The sequence below is a fragment of the Ictalurus punctatus genome, chromosome 22 (assembly GCF_001660625.3).
Source record: "Ictalurus punctatus breed USDA103 chromosome 22, Coco_2.0, whole genome shotgun sequence".
Lineage (NCBI taxonomy): Eukaryota > Metazoa > Chordata > Actinopteri > Siluriformes > Ictaluridae > Ictalurus > Ictalurus punctatus.
This window is the reverse complement of record NC_030437.2, coordinates 9,388,998-9,403,872: the sequence shown is the minus strand read 5'-3', so window position 1 is coordinate 9,403,872 and position 14,875 is coordinate 9,388,998. Positions and strand designations below refer to the sequence as shown.

General features: G+C 36.5%; 2 protein-coding genes across 5 annotated transcripts; one reads left to right on the top strand and one right to left on the bottom strand.

Moving 5' to 3' along the window:
• Positions 1-154: 154 nt before the first annotated feature.
• LOC108255926 (uncharacterized protein YwnB) lies at positions 155-5,341 on the bottom strand. Of its 3 annotated transcripts, none has more exons than XM_017452298.3 (5): positions 5,171-5,341; positions 2,967-3,128; positions 2,241-2,442; positions 1,866-2,030; positions 155-807 (listed from the first exon to the last, which is right to left on the bottom strand). In XM_017452298.3, exons 2-5 carry the CDS (start codon positions 3,114-3,116, stop codon positions 650-652), a joined length of 675 nt encoding a protein of 224 aa, XP_017307787.1. In that variant the 5' UTR covers positions 3,117-3,128; positions 5,171-5,341; the 3' UTR covers positions 155-649. The 3 variants fall into 3 exon arrangements, with proteins under 3 accessions (XP_017307787.1, XP_017307785.1, XP_017307786.1); XM_017452296.3 differs by lacking the exon at positions 5,171-5,341 and adding an exon at positions 3,841-3,955; XM_017452297.3 differs by lacking the exon at positions 5,171-5,341 and adding an exon at positions 3,841-3,915 and having other exon boundaries at positions 2,967-3,142.
• A 951-nt stretch (positions 5,342-6,292) lies between these two features.
• On the top strand, positions 6,293-13,963 carry LOC108255927 (N-acylethanolamine-hydrolyzing acid amidase). Of its 2 annotated transcripts, none has more exons than XR_006980856.2 (11): positions 6,293-6,599; positions 8,380-8,544; positions 9,450-9,573; positions 9,816-9,906; positions 9,986-10,062; positions 10,156-10,328; positions 11,044-11,106; positions 11,202-11,268; positions 12,427-12,455; positions 12,617-12,755; positions 13,035-13,099. XR_006980856.2 is itself a non-coding variant. In XM_017452299.3 (11 exons), exons 1-11 carry the CDS (start codon positions 6,403-6,405, stop codon positions 13,605-13,607), a joined length of 1,098 nt encoding a protein of 365 aa, XP_017307788.1. In that variant the 5' UTR covers positions 6,296-6,402; the 3' UTR covers positions 13,608-13,963. The 2 variants fall into 2 exon arrangements, 1 of the variants encoding a protein (XP_017307788.1); XM_017452299.3 differs by lacking the exon at positions 12,617-12,755 and adding an exon at positions 13,563-13,963 and having other exon boundaries at positions 6,296-6,599; positions 13,035-13,101.
• The last annotated feature ends 912 nt before the right edge of the window (positions 13,964-14,875 follow it).

The following is a 14,875-nucleotide window of genomic DNA, read 5'->3' as shown; positions in this document are numbered from 1 at the left end:
GTTGTTCTGGGCAAATCTTGCAGTGTGGGGAATTAAATATATATATATACACACACACACACACACACACACACACACACAATTTGGGTAAAGGATTTGACTCTTAACTGAAATCACTCATTTCCCTATTAATGACTTCAAGGACTACTGGAAATAAATGCAAATATTTATTTTTAAGAAGTCAGAATAACAGACTATGACACTAAATATAATTTATAATATCCAAGTCCAAGATGAAATTTTGTATTTGGTTTAGCTGTATAGGACATTCTAGTGCTACAGAAATAAAAAATTAAAAAAAACGGGCGGGGGGGGGGGGGGGGGGGGGGTCTCTTTTGTATGTTAATGCATCCGCACTCATTTCTGTATTGGCTCTTATGTACAAAATGACAATCTTACCATTACCCTACCTGGCCTACAGATTATTATCATTCATTTGCAAACTAAAACCCAAGCAGAAACTTAATTCAGGAAATTCACAAAGTGGCAGAGCATATAATAAGTATTTCACTAATATGATATGTATAAAACATTTAAGATTAGTTAGTGGTTTATTGACAGCATTTGAATAGAATACATGAGAATCTCTAAGTTTGCTTTAAAAGTGTTTAAATTCCCTTGCATTGTCAGCATAAAGCATGCTTTTAATTCACTTGGTGATGATAGAAACTGCTTTCTTTATCCAGGTGTTGTTGCTGAGCAGAGAGAGCATGAAGCGAGCCACATCTGACCTTGATACAGTCTGGCCTATGGGATAGTCGTTCTCATCAGGCACATAGTAACCTTCATGGGTCAAGAATTCTTTGTCTGTCAACAGAAAAAGAAAAATAATGAAAAATACACTGTAGGGCTGAATTTAAAAGTCCTTTAGAAAGTCCAAAATAATGACTTTCTCTGGCGATCCAAATTTAGACAATTAGGCTATGATTAATCTCCATGGACAGAAAGCTGTGAGGTTCACATCACTAGCCAATCGTGTGAGACTTTTCTGTGGCAGAACAAGGAGTTCTACAGCATAAATGTGAAGCATACAAATTCAACGGTCTATACTCTGACTCTAGCAGTGATCCATACCTCTGTAATACAAGGTAAATGTATGTGCATTCCAACAGTGTATTTTTCATGTGCAGTTGAAACCAGCACAAATAGTTATGGAGACCAAGCAAAGGGGCGTATCAAAGGAAAGCAAAAAATGCAAGCTTTTATTTAATTAATTCACTGCTGAATTTGGATGTTGGGAGAAGATAATAATGTGAAAGTACTGTTTGCGTTTTCTTGTGGAAATTCCATTTCCAAGGATTTTTTTGCCTCTTTTATGTATTTTCTAAGAAGAATCAAGTTTTCTACACCCAGTTAACCATGGAAAAGACTTGCTGGAATCTAAAAAAAAAAGAATCCCTCTAGATCAGTGGTTCTTAATACCCCCTAATATGGACTGACTTACAATTTATTCAATTGTCTTTTTTTTTTTTTTATCAGAGGTATGACAGCCCCTCGTATCCCGTCAACTTGAACCCTGCTTCCATTTCTGTGTAAATGAGATGTGTAAATGAAAGGACAGGTTCATTTATGTACAGGATTCCAGGAACTGCATGATAGCTGAGAACCATTACTGAATGGAGCTTATCACCCAAAATTCAATTTAAACAACCTAGAGTTCTGGAGTGATCAAAGATATTTCAGGGGTGGCCATGACCACTCCAGGTCACAGATTAGTTCCACCCTGTTTGAACCGCTGCCATTTTACAGAACCCAGGTTTTTGATTAATGATCAACCTGCTACAGCATTTTATCTCTCAGTAAAATACCTCAAACTAAAATACATTGCACAATAAAATGGAAGCAGTTCATTTTCACTAACCCACCTGTAACTGGAGTATTCTGCAGCCCAGGTGGCCTGACTACAGTCCAGTTGATGTCCTCAGTCTTCTCCAAAATCTTCTCCATCTCATACATGTTGCTTAGAACACTCCGAATTATTGGCAGTAGCATGAAGCGGATAAAAAATGAAGATCTGGTCCCTGAATTGGCTGCAAAAAGCAGATAACTCATTCAAATATCAGGTCACTTTTATGAGGATTACACGCTGCATTATGACAGCAGTAGTATTTTTTCCTTACGAAAGAAATAGAAGGTAGGGCACACATCGCATACATTAATGCATTAAAATAAGACGTTTTGAAACAAACATTTAAGATACTTTTATAATCAAAACCCTTGCTTGGTTCTACAGCACTTACGATCCGTGTACCATGATGTCATGGTAATGATTCGATTCACTTTGACGTCTCGCATTGCACTGAGGGTTGCAGTCATAGACTGAGTGTAGCCAGTGACTCCATAGAACATAGATGGTGGGAACCCAAGACATGACATAACAGCATCCTGTCCTGTCAAGTGTGGCTTCAGACTGTCTTCAGAGAAAATATTTCCCTCCACCACCTATTGTGGGATAATTGATGTTTTTCAGCAGTTCAGGTTGACAGAGAAGGAGTTCTCTGAAACTGTTTTATATTTTTATAGCGATGTTAATCATATGATTTCACTGTGAGGTGCATGATCATCACAAAGCAAATACATTATACTCAATACGGCTCAATTATAAAATGCAGTACCCCAGCATACATGTTTTATAACTCTGAAAACCTCAAGCTATACAAATAAGTAACATAATAAAACCTCAAGCTGCATTACATATCTTAAAAAGAAAAAAACTATCATATTTTGGTTTACTTTAAAAGGTGGAGTTTGTAAATGTTGTCTTTCTAGATCAATAATAATAATAATAATAATAATAATAATAATAATAATAATACAATTTTAGAGATATTAAAAAAAAAGATTATTCATTATTTTATTCCTAGGTTCTGTTTACATTTCTGTCCTGGAAATCAGGCACACACAGTTTGAGGCATGAGTCTGCAGGAGGGAAGTGAAAGCAGGTTTTAAAGGTGTTAGGTGTTTACCTTAAGGTTCTCATGGTTTATTGCTAATTTGGAAGGATTCCTCACGATGGCTGTGATAATATGTCCCTGCTGGAGAGCCTGCTTTACTAGCTGCTGCCCGGTCTGTCCTGTAGCTCCAAGCACTGCAATCTTCATCTTCAGATCACCCATACTGATTTACTCCTGCAAAAGACAAACTAAACATGCACTTAAACGCTTTTAAAACAGCATTTGAGCAGCTACAACCTTGCTGAACATAAGAATGCAGCATTTTTACATTTTATATTTAGAGAAATTTACATATGTCCATGAACACGGTTACAGATGCATCAACAAGGTTACAAAACTCAAAATATTTATACCCATAACCAAGTGTCTTTAGATATAATGCCTTTCAGGTTTTCTGAAATCTATAGGGAATCTACATAGAATACTGAATGCATAATTCGCCCTCTCTGTAGTGCACCTATATAAGGACGAAGGAACTATTTGGGAGTCGGCCAGTGATTTCTGTTGTTTTTGTTAGTATTATTATTATTATTATTATTATTATTATTATTATTATTATTATTATTACAACAAGACTGCCACGTTACAAATGTAAGTATAGTCTATGCCAACTGAAGACCACAATATTTTATAAATTACCTCCATTACCTAATCTACTGAATAACTGCTCACAGAAGAAACACGACCATAAAATCACGACGTAAACGTGTTTACCTGTTACACAAGCAAACTCCTGTCAACGTTGTTAAAACACAAATACTTGCACGGAATACACACTAACAAAGTGACACTTCACCTCGAGTTAAAACATCTGCTTGATGTTGAGCTGTTCAATTCAGCGCCATAAGTTGTGTGAATATAGCATATAAATATAATATATACTTACACACACTGAGATATTATTTTCCTACTCATACTATGCGTTTTTCCTGAATGATTTCCGCCTACTTGTGTAACTTGTCAGCTTGCACTCAATTTATTCACTAGGAGGCGCTATTTCCTCGGAGTGAAAAGTGTTTTTTTTTATTGTGTTGCCAGGTCCTCGTTTTTCACACGATTTGTAGTTCTTTTAATCTGTTGCCCCTGTGTAACTTTTTCTTGTTTGTGGCTTGGAGTTTAAGCGCTTTGTATACCCAAATCTTATTCAAAACTGGACTCAAACCATCCCAAACTAGTCTTATGGGCCGTAATTGACCTGAAAGATTCAAAGATTCATAGACTGGGAAAAATAGACCTATAAACTATTCTAAGCTAACATACGCTACTGACAAAATGTGCTAATGGTATGTCATCTTCATTAGCAAGCTAGAATTTTTACAAGAAGTTCAACAGCAAACCAAACATTCGGAAGACATCCTTATCTGGAGCTACTTACATTTATCTGATTTATATAAGAGAACAGTTGAGAGTTAAGGGCCTTGCTCAAGGGTCCAGCAGTGGCAGCTTGGCAGCACAGGGAGTACTTACTGTACCTGTCTGTTCTTAGCATTCATAAAAGTAAATGGACAAAACTCCTGTTTAACCCAATATTCACCTCTCCAAAACTCTACACTACATCCATATTTACAAATAGTGTATCCAGCGGTCTCATTTCTGACTATGTTCCTGCTTAACAAAACCTACCAAATATTAATCCCCGGGCACAAAAACATGTGGCATTTACATTGGACAGTCAATTGCATGAGACTACAATAAAAAGGTGAAGCAACCACAAAGAACAACTAAATTCAGAAGTTGGCAAATGCATATGCAAAGTTTGGCCATATTCAACATATTCAGTGTTCATATATTAGCTAAATATATTTTTAATCACAGGTTACATGCATTCAATGTTTGTAGGCTAAGCCAGGGGTTCCCAAACTTTTCCAGGGCAATTCCCCCCAAATGGCATTAACATTTGTCCGAGGCCCCCCTTTTGAAAGATGTCTTTAAAACACATTAAAAATACAGGCTTCTGAAAATATCCCCCTTTTTTTATTATTATTAATTACATCTTACATCTTTACATTACATTACATTATAAATTGATTGTGTGTGTGTGTGTGTGTGTGTGTGTGTGGTTGTCTGAGAGTGAGAATTTATTTTTCACACTAAATTGTTGATGCCCCCCGAGCGCCCCCTGGCGGTTCCCAATTTGAAAACCACTGGGCTAAGCTTGACTATGCTATGACATTATATACTGTATAAGCACTAATAGAAAAGAAAACGTGTTTTACCTGTGTAAACACTACATAAATGTAGAAGTTGTGTCTGTTAGTGTTTATATTCAGTAAAGAACACGGTCTTCCGGTTTGAATAATGCAAACGCTTTCAAACTCCAAATATACTTTACACTAAATATACTTTACAACGAGAGAAAGTGTCACTTCAACCCGAGTTAAAACATCTGCGAGGTTATGCGTGCAATGCGCATGCGCTATTCAATTCACAGTCAGAAAGTTGCATTCTCAGAACAAGTGTGCTAATGGGTGTAAATATATATATATATATATATATATATATATATATATATATATATATATATATATATATATATATATATATATATATATATATATTTATATATATGCTTTATATATATGCTTGATGAGGCAGTCCGGGGTTTTGTGGTTGCTGTTCTCACTGACAGTTTAATATATATATATATATATATATATATATATATATATATATATATATATATATATATATATTAAAACTGAGTTAATGAAACACTCAATCTGAAAACAAAACCATAAACCAGCCTCAGGAAAAATAAGCCAGTTTAGCCTGCTTGGTTACAGTGCCATCTCTGTATAAAAATAGAGTAAACAAGCCATGGCTCTCTTTTCACATTGTTCATTGTCTTTAGTAGTCCAGTGATGTAATGTTACAGCTAAGAATGATCTGTGTCTTTTTTTTTTCTTTGTAAATATAACAAGCATTTCTGAGTACGTTAGGTTTTATGATTGCATTCTGAGCTGTGGGCTATACTCTGAACTGCTCCTTGGTGTGAATGATTGTGACTGTGTGTATATGGTGTTCTGCCATAGACTGCCTTCCCATCTAGGGTGTATTCATGCCTAGTACCCAGTTTTCCTCGGATAGGCACAGAATAAAGGGTTTACAGAAGATGAATGAATGGATCCCATCTGAAATCCTTGCTGAAAATACACTTGTATATAAATATACAAGCGACAATCTTCCTACTTGAAGACTACCATATATGGACTTAAAGACACGCCCACATCCACATCTTTTTATATAGAGTCAAGGACACGCCAATATTTCCGTATGCCACTCCCACACAGAGCTGGTTTCATTTGAATATAAATTCAATGATACGCCCACGTTTCCATATATGCCACGCCTTCTCTCTGACAGTAGCGTGAACGCGGATGTTTTGTCAGGATGCAGGCATGATCACTACCAGAGGTTTTCACTAAAACTTCTGTAAACCACGGCGTGAATGCAGGAGACGTTTCGGTGCTTGATGATGCAGTCCGGGGTTTTGTGGTTGCTGTTCTCACTGACAGTTTGCGGTGCGAACTTTTCCCCGCCGGTGGTGAACATCAGTCTGGACCAGACTCCGGAGCTGAGATGGTCTCCACTTAAAGACCTCTTCAGTAAAGACTTCTTACAGAAAGCAGCAGCTCAGGTGATCGAGTGAGTGAGTCACATACATGGTTTTCACCACTAATAAGAAGTGTAGTTGAGTTGTTATTGTGTAGCCTTTCTGACTTTAGTTTTAACTGTGTTTTTATAAGAAATTGAAACACCCCTAAAACCTCCAGTTATGTAAAAATAATAACAGTCACATCAGTTAACAAGATGGACAAGTTATGATCATTTCACTTTTTTTATTCTGTAGTGTGTGCCTGGATTTTTTTTTTAATTCATTCATTCATTTTTTTTTTTTTTTTTTTTACATTTTTTCATAAAGAGAGCTGTGTAAAGACATAAAGCAATAAAGTTTTTAAGCAATAAAGTTTAAAAAAAAACAAAAAAAAAACAGTTCAAGCCATCACACAAATTCTGATTGTTTCCAATCACTACAAATACAATTACAAACCATTAGCTAGTTATTAAAACCACTACCATTATTGGTCCTTAATGGTATCCACTAGACATAACATGCCACCAACAGAAGCCATCAAATTACCAGTCTCCATTGCCATTATGGTTTAGATTAAAACCAATACAATTCCCATTATAACCATTAAACCGTTACAAATTCTGTGAGGGTTTCCTCCATGAGGCTTCATCTAATTAAATATGCGTCAGGGACATGCAGAAGGCAGGACTCTGTATCTAGACTCTAAATCTTTTTTCTAAATGATTTAAAAGTGCCCCTCTCAACATTAATTAATAAACAATTTAATTATTTAAAAAGCATTCGAATTCAAATTAACATAAGCGCGTGCACAAAACAGTAGCAAATTAATCACAAGAAAGTCTGAGAATTTTCGTATTTATTTGTCCGACTCGAGTCTGCCGTCAGATAGTCTTGTTGTCATGACGCAATCGCGATCCGTCTCGCTTCAACAGGCAGACAGGCATGCTGAAACCACTAGCTCTTCTGCTAACCTTTTCCTAATATTAGCAGAATTTTATATGCTTATCGCCGGTAGTTTTCAAACTGATTGAGAGGGAAAATGTTGGTAAGTTCTAGCTACTCAAGTTTGTTACATTTCCAGACCTGCAACTGTCACTAAATGCGTTTCACTACATTTGTGTCTATCTATCTATCTATCTATCTATCTATCTATCTATCTCTCTCTCTCTCTCTATATATATATATATATATATGTATATGTGTATATATATATATATATATATGTGTGTGTATATATATATATATATATATATATATATATATATATATATATATATATATATATATATATGTATATAATGTATGTGTGTGTGTGGTTTTTTTTTGTTTAAATTGCACAATGTTTAAATTTCCTTTTAAAGATTCTTTAGATTCATCACTCTACTAAAAGTTGTTGTTTTGTTGTAATTAATTCTATAAATGTAGGTTATATTAGTAGTGTCATTCTCATATTCATTATTGAGACCACAGACAGGCTGTTTACAATGTCTACCAGAGTGATAAGAATATATAGTTAAATTAAAGTAGTTCTAAAATGAGCTCTTTAGTGATGTAGCCGTTTTATTTTTACATCTGATCCCCTGCCCCTGAGCAACGTTCTGCATGTCCCTGATATGTGTACATTTGCATATTTTATAAAGACTAAAACAAAAATCTATACTTTGGATGATGTTACAATTAAAATATTTATTTCACTATGAAGACACTCTTCAGAGAATAAGTTTGTTGGAATAATCTGTTTTCTTCCTGTAGTGTCTTGCCTGAAATGAGTGCATAGAAGTTTTTTAATCCAACAGCAATTTTCTTTTGCGGAACTTTTTTTTTTCTTAGTTCGACAATTCCAGCATGGGTTCACCACGCTATCAAACCTGTGGTGAGAGCTCTGGAGCGGTTTACCCCTCAGCCCTACGCTGCTGAGATCAGAGGCATGGCAGCTATCTATGGCTCTGACATCTCCGACATCCTCCTGCTCAACTTCGCCTATGAAGTTTCCGCGTATGTAGATCTGTTGCTCGTACAATTTGTTTATAGCCTAACAGTGGTGTGTCTAAGTTTTTATACATGGGGTGGCATCATTAAATTAAGAATAGGGCAAGATTGCATTGTAGAATGTTGGGTTGTTGCTGCAAAATTATTGGCCACATAGCTATATTACAGTATTGGTTTTTTCCAATTTGCTGTCTAGTCATAGTACTCAAATGAGCCTTAAATGCTACACTGAAGGTTTACATTAACATGGGCTAGATATAATTTGTTAGGTATGTAGGGTAATTGGGGCCGCAGTACATAATGTCACAGCACTTATGTTTTTGACCATGATCTTTCATGCCCAGAGTGCTCAGGATAGGCTCCAGATCCACTGCAACCAGTATAAAGAGGTTAAATTCATAGGTCTATTTCACATGACTGTGAATTCCCTGATTCCCCACCCTTCCCCCATGTTGTACCTCCATGACGGCGGACCTGGGAGTTATAGTCCTTTCATTGGATTTGAAGTGAATTATGTTTAAGTGTATGTTTAATGTATCTTCATTGACCGCCTTATCCTGGGTCAGGGTTATGGTGGATATGAATCCTATCCTCATAATACTGGGCACAAGGTAGGTAAATGCCAGTCAATCACAGGGCAGCACACACACACACACACACACACACACACACACACACACACTTCATTGCAGAAGAAACTCCACATACAGTACATGCAAGCTTTGGGAATGAATGAATAATTTAAAAAGCATATTATAACGGCTTATGTGCAGTTGTAATGGTATATGGTATAATTGTTTCAGATTTCTTTTGGCAAAGTATACCAACAACTTTGACAACCAATTTACAACACATGGTTTGTCTTTAGAGCACACAATAGTGATTCTCCTGTTTTTGTCCATCTGTTATAGGTTCTGTACCAGTATTGTGGCTCAAGACACCAAGGGAAGAATCTATCATGGTCGAAACTTGGACTACCCCCATATTGTGCTCAAGAATCTTACGATCGATATTCAGTTCATCAAAAATGGAGAAGTAACATATGACTTCTTATCAGACTTCCTGTTTTGCATTAGAAATCGACATTATGCAGCTTGAAAGGCATCTTACTTAAATGTGTTATTGCATGTTTATCTGCAGTTTATCTGACAAATTCCGATCATATCCTGTGTACAGCACCACTGCCTTGTTGGACGTGAGATGAAGAATTCTTCTTATACAAGAGAGAATTTTAGCTGTAACTGAACACTGTAAATGTGTTGCTGTGTCTATTATAGGTGGCCTACAGGGGGACATCTTTTGCTGGTTATGTTGGGTTATGGACTGGGCAAAGTAAAAACAAGTTCACTGTGACTGGGAATCAGAGAGGTTAGTGCACTTACTGAAGTCTTTTCAGCTGCACCAATTTTACGTCCATTCAAATTACCACTAGATATTCTCCTCACAGATAAGGGCCACTGGTGGGACAATATCATTTCTGCTGTCCTGTTTAAGAATTCTCCTGTTAGCTGGCTAGTGAGAGAGGTAAAATCCAATACCCAATCAGATTAGTGTTAAACTTGCATATCCCCCTACTATTTTACACAAAATTATCATGGTTGTGTGTGTGTTTTTCAGACTCTTGAGGGGGCCTCAAACTTCCTGGATGCAGCCATACAGTTGTCTGCTGTACCCATCATCAGTGACGTGTACTACATTGTGGGCGGTGTTTATCCAGGAGAGGGTGTGGTCATCACCAGAGACAGGGGCGGCCCTGCAGATATTTGGCCTTTGGATACGATCAATGGAAAGTAAGCATCAACTCATCTTCATTTATTTCATCTTCACCTACACCAGGGATTTTCATAACAGTTACAGATAAGTTGTGTTTTTTCCCAAAGACCAAGACTGTGTCCTCTTTTGCTCCCTCCCTTAAAATCACCTTCAGTACACATGCATAATAGCATCATGTCAGGCAATGTCATAAAATGCATCAGTTTGATTTATATAGCACTTTTAACAACACAACACAGCTGTACAGTATGTAGATCTTGATGTAGATCTAGACCCCTAATGAACAAACCAGACATGACAGTGTTGAGGAAAATTGAGAGGAAACTTTGAGAGGAACCAGTCTCAAAAAGGATCCTCTTCTGACACCGCATGGTGAGAAAATCACTGTATGCTGGTCTAGAAGAGTAAAGAGGAAGTTAAACAGTACTAAGTCTGTTCAAAGGATGTGCCGTCAGCATATTGTGAATAAAAGTCTTGGGATAAACACAAGGCCCGATTAGTCGATGGGATCAGAGCACATGAAGATACTACGTTTTTTTTTTCTGTTTGTTTGTTTGTTTGTTTGTTGTTGTTGTTGTTGTTGTTGTTGTTGTTGTTTACTATACTATAACTTTTTTGCCATCAATATAAGCAAGTTAGGACTCTACATAACCATTTAAAAACTCTTTATTTATTTGTTTGTTTGTTTGTTTGTTTGTTTGTTTGTTTGTTTGTTTGTTTGTTTGTTTGTAGCTGGTACAGGGTTGAGACAAACTACGACCACTGGCTGCCCACACCCAAGCAAGACACTAGAAAGTGTGTGTTTCACTCATTTTTATTATAAAACAATAGTCTTCATATTCATTTCTGTTGTCCTAGTGTATCTGCTTATGCTTTCTTTTCTGATCTAGAGAAGTGGCTATGAAAACACTGAATGCTACAGGTCAAAATAACATCAACTTGCACTCTCTTTATCAGGTAAACAGCTAAATACATTTTAGTATTGATTGTCGATAATACAGTTCTTTATTAGTCCCATTCGATATAAATAAATAACAACAATACCGTCTCTCAAGTCCAACTTCACTCCTGTGTTTCTTTTTAAATTTTTATTAAGTTCAATTCATACAGTTATGTATACATTAACAACTGCTTTGGAATAACAAGCTTGCACAAACAACATGCAAATATTCCCATGTGGAAATACTGATAGAGCAGGGGTTCCCAAACTTTTCCAGGGAAAGGCCCCGAAATGGCATTAACATTTGACCGAGGCCCCCCTTTTGCAAGATGTTTATAAAACACGTTAAAAATACAGACTTCTGAATATATCCCCCTTTTTTTTATTAATAATTACATCTTACATTTTTACATTACATTACATTAGGAATTGATTGTGTGTGTGTGTGGTTGTCTTAGAGTGAGAAAGAGAAAACATAATAGTGGGAGGGATGGCCACACCAAGTTTTTGAGGCCCCCCGGGTACCCCCTGGCCCCCACTTTGAAAACCACTGTGATAGAGGACCAGTCGTGACATTTCCGCAGTGACCATTTGACCTTTTAGTCTCTAGAAAGTAAATGTACTTGTAGGATTACAGGGTTGGCTGTTTTCAGTGTTCTTTCTGATCCCAGATCACAGCAGTAGTTTTGCCAACAGCTTTAGCATGTGCTTCCTTTGAGACATGTGAAGACAGCCAACATTATTTTTTTCTAACTGCTGCTTATACTGTATCACAGCACAGTGTAACATACTGAAGAAGAAAGTGCTACTGTATATACCCCTTCTGCATACATGAGCTCGCAGACTCCCCTCATTGGCTAGTGTTGTTGTAATTGACAGGGGAGAGGGAGTATGCCATTCCTCCCTCCCAGAGAGCATTGCCAATTTTCCTTACTTGACCAACCAAGGATGGCTGTGTCATTGTCATGATTCAAACTAACAATCTCCTGACAATTGGGCCAAAGTTTTCTATTCCTTTAGCCCAACTTTGTGTTATATTAAATGCTTTGACCAACATTAATCTAATTATAAAGTAATCACTTATTTAACTCTCCTAGATGTTGGATGTTTAACATTTTGTAGCATGTTATGTCCTTAGATGTGTGATTTAATTGTATTTTGGTCTCTTCCTTCAGGTTTTCTCAGTGGTTCCAGTGTGCAACAGGTGTGTGAACTGTGCTATTTGACTGTATTTGTGGATTGTAATTCAATGCCAGATTGTCGTTTACACAGCCTTTTATTGTCTGGCAAGAGCAGGGGTGCGTATCTGTAATTTCACTTCCCCTATTGAAGTTGAACAGAGTAACCCGATTTCCCTTTTTCTAGACGTATGGAATTACCTAGTGAATGCAGTAATAAGGAACTAAACATGACTGATTTCTGCCAGACATAACCACTGAAACAGATCATTGCCTTCCTTCACTCTCATATTCTCCATACAAACTTATTTTGAGCTACTTTTGGGGTAAATTTTTAATTCAAATTTTCAAACTTATGCTAAACGATCACATCTAACTATTAGTAGATCTTATTTAAATACACTCAAAGGAATTTTGGTAATTGATCTATGCAGCTAATATAATGATTTATTCATTTGGCTAAACATATATTTAGTCATACATTTTGCAGTTGGTAGTATTTTGCATTTTTGCAACTACCAATTTTGCATTGGTAATCCTTGTATTTCACAAAAACTGTAGTAAATCAAACTGTTCTCAAATTTCAATGTTTACCTGGTGTTCAGGAGAACGGTCTACACGACAGTGATGAGTGCAGCTGCCCCAGAAGAGTACAGAACCGTGATTAGAGAGGTATAAACACACAGCAGTGCTTCGCACCATACATACCCCATGTAGTTAATAATTAATGTAATGCATGTTTATACCTTTGGCTTGTTTCTGTGTACAACGTAACACATAATTGTTGTACCCTTCTAGTTTGTTTTCTAGAAAGTCCGTTTAAAATGCTTGTTAACTGTAATTTACAGTATATTTGCTATGCAGTTGTAGTGGATACTCATGTGGTGTCTCAAATGTCAAAATGTCAAGATTTTTTTTCCAATGAGTCAGTGATCACCAGCTGGTTAGATGTTGAGGAAGTAGTTAAATGAACTGAAAGTCACCACAGTTTCTCCATGAGGTCTTATGACTGCCTTCATTCTCTCATGGTTGCAGTAGCTAATAAGATGCTTATTCATAAAATAACATGTACCCTAGTTTTGATTTGGCAATAATTACTCACCCTTTTTACCCAATTTTCTTTCTGTTCACAGACCTGTGGTGAGTCCTTTGTGACAAAGGTCAACGGTCTAAACTAAAACCCACCACACTTTCAGTAGTTCCAGACTCACATACAACCATAACATTGCAAATGAGCCAATTTTAATTCTAAATTTTACAAGGCTACAATAATGAACTGTATATTTAGCTCAATGGTAATGTAGTGACATTAGTGAGATCAGTGGATCTCTGTGCACTAGTCGATTTTATCATTGTTATGGTTGTTTTTATGATTGCTGCTAATGTTAATGTACTTGTACATTTTAAATGGTAATATTATAAGGTTTATAACATGGGCTTACTTTTAGATACGTCTTATATCTAGAGACTGCATGTGTGTAATCATGACATTAACTTTCTGACCAACAAGATCAATAAATTTCTAATTAATTAATTTACTTTTGTCATTTTTATATATGCCCTTTCCCATCTAGTGTAGTGTTGCAAGGCATTAATTTAAAGATAAACCTTAGAGAGACTGGTTAAAACATACTGTAATTTTTTTCTACAGTGGTCATAAGCTGTAGGTACACACTAGTGAAAGAAAGAGGTTGTGAGTATGAGCAATGGAAATGAGATTCCTCCACAGGTTTAATGGGCTTACTCATTGTGATAAGGTCAAGAGCTTTCCAATTTGGGAGAGCCTTGGTGAGAGGAGATAGTTGAGGAGGTTTGAGCACCTTACAAGGATGCCTCCTGGTCAGTTCACACTAGAGCTTTATCAGACACATCTCACTGGACCTTTAGCCTGGGAACATTGGGGATCCCCCAGGAGGAGCTAGAATCTGCTACCAGGTATAGAGGAGTCTGGGCTGACCTTCTCAACCTGCTTCCTCTGTGACCCCTACCAAGAAAAGTGCAAAGTGGAGAATTAATTAATTAATTAATTAATATGTCTCAAAGTGCTAATGAATGGTGAATATTCTAATTTAATTGATAAAAATACAGGATTCAACAAGTATGTGTTCTTATGAATTGATGTTAGATTATTGTCTATTTATTTTTTACACAAATGGGTGTAAAAGATCTAATACATTGATTCTATAGACAGTAATTATTTAGACAGCATAACATACTCATGGAAAAGCAGTAGAAATAGTCCAACATTACAAATAACTTGGAACACAGTGAAACGCAGACATGACTATGTGGAATTTTACATATTTTCCCAATGTCTACGTCGGTTTCCTCTGGGGTTTCCTCCCACCATGCAAAAACATGTATAGAGATAGATTGGCTACTCTAAATTACACCTAGGTGTGAACAAGTGTGTAAATGAATGTGTTCTGGTGCCCCGCGTATGACT

What these genes read in the sequence shown, in the direction of transcription:
- LOC108255926 (XM_017452298.3), bottom strand. Translation starts at nt 3,116, where the DNA reads ATGGGTGATCTGAAGATGAAGATTGCAGTGCTTGGAGCTACAGGACAG. An exon ending in TAAACCATGAGAACCTTAAG is followed by an intron (nt 2,443 to 2,966) that starts GTAAACACCTAA and finishes ATCCCACAATAG; the next exon opens with GTGGTGGAGGGAAATATTTT. An exon ending in GACATCATGGTACACGGATC is followed by an intron (nt 2,031 to 2,240) that starts GTAAGTGCTGTA and finishes TGCTTTTTGCAG; the next exon opens with CCAATTCAGGGACCAGATCT.
- LOC108255927 (XM_017452299.3), top strand. Translation starts at nt 6,403, where the DNA reads ATGCAGGAGACGTTTCGGTGCTTGATGATGCAGTCCGGGGTTTTGTGG. An exon ending in TTAGCTGGCTAGTGAGAGAG is followed by an intron (nt 10,063 to 10,155) that starts GTAAAATCCAAT and finishes TGTGTTTTTCAG; the next exon opens with ACTCTTGAGGGGGCCTCAAA. An exon ending in CCCAAGCAAGACACTAGAAA is followed by an intron (nt 11,107 to 11,201) that starts GTGTGTGTTTCA and finishes TTTCTGATCTAG; the next exon opens with AGAAGTGGCTATGAAAACAC.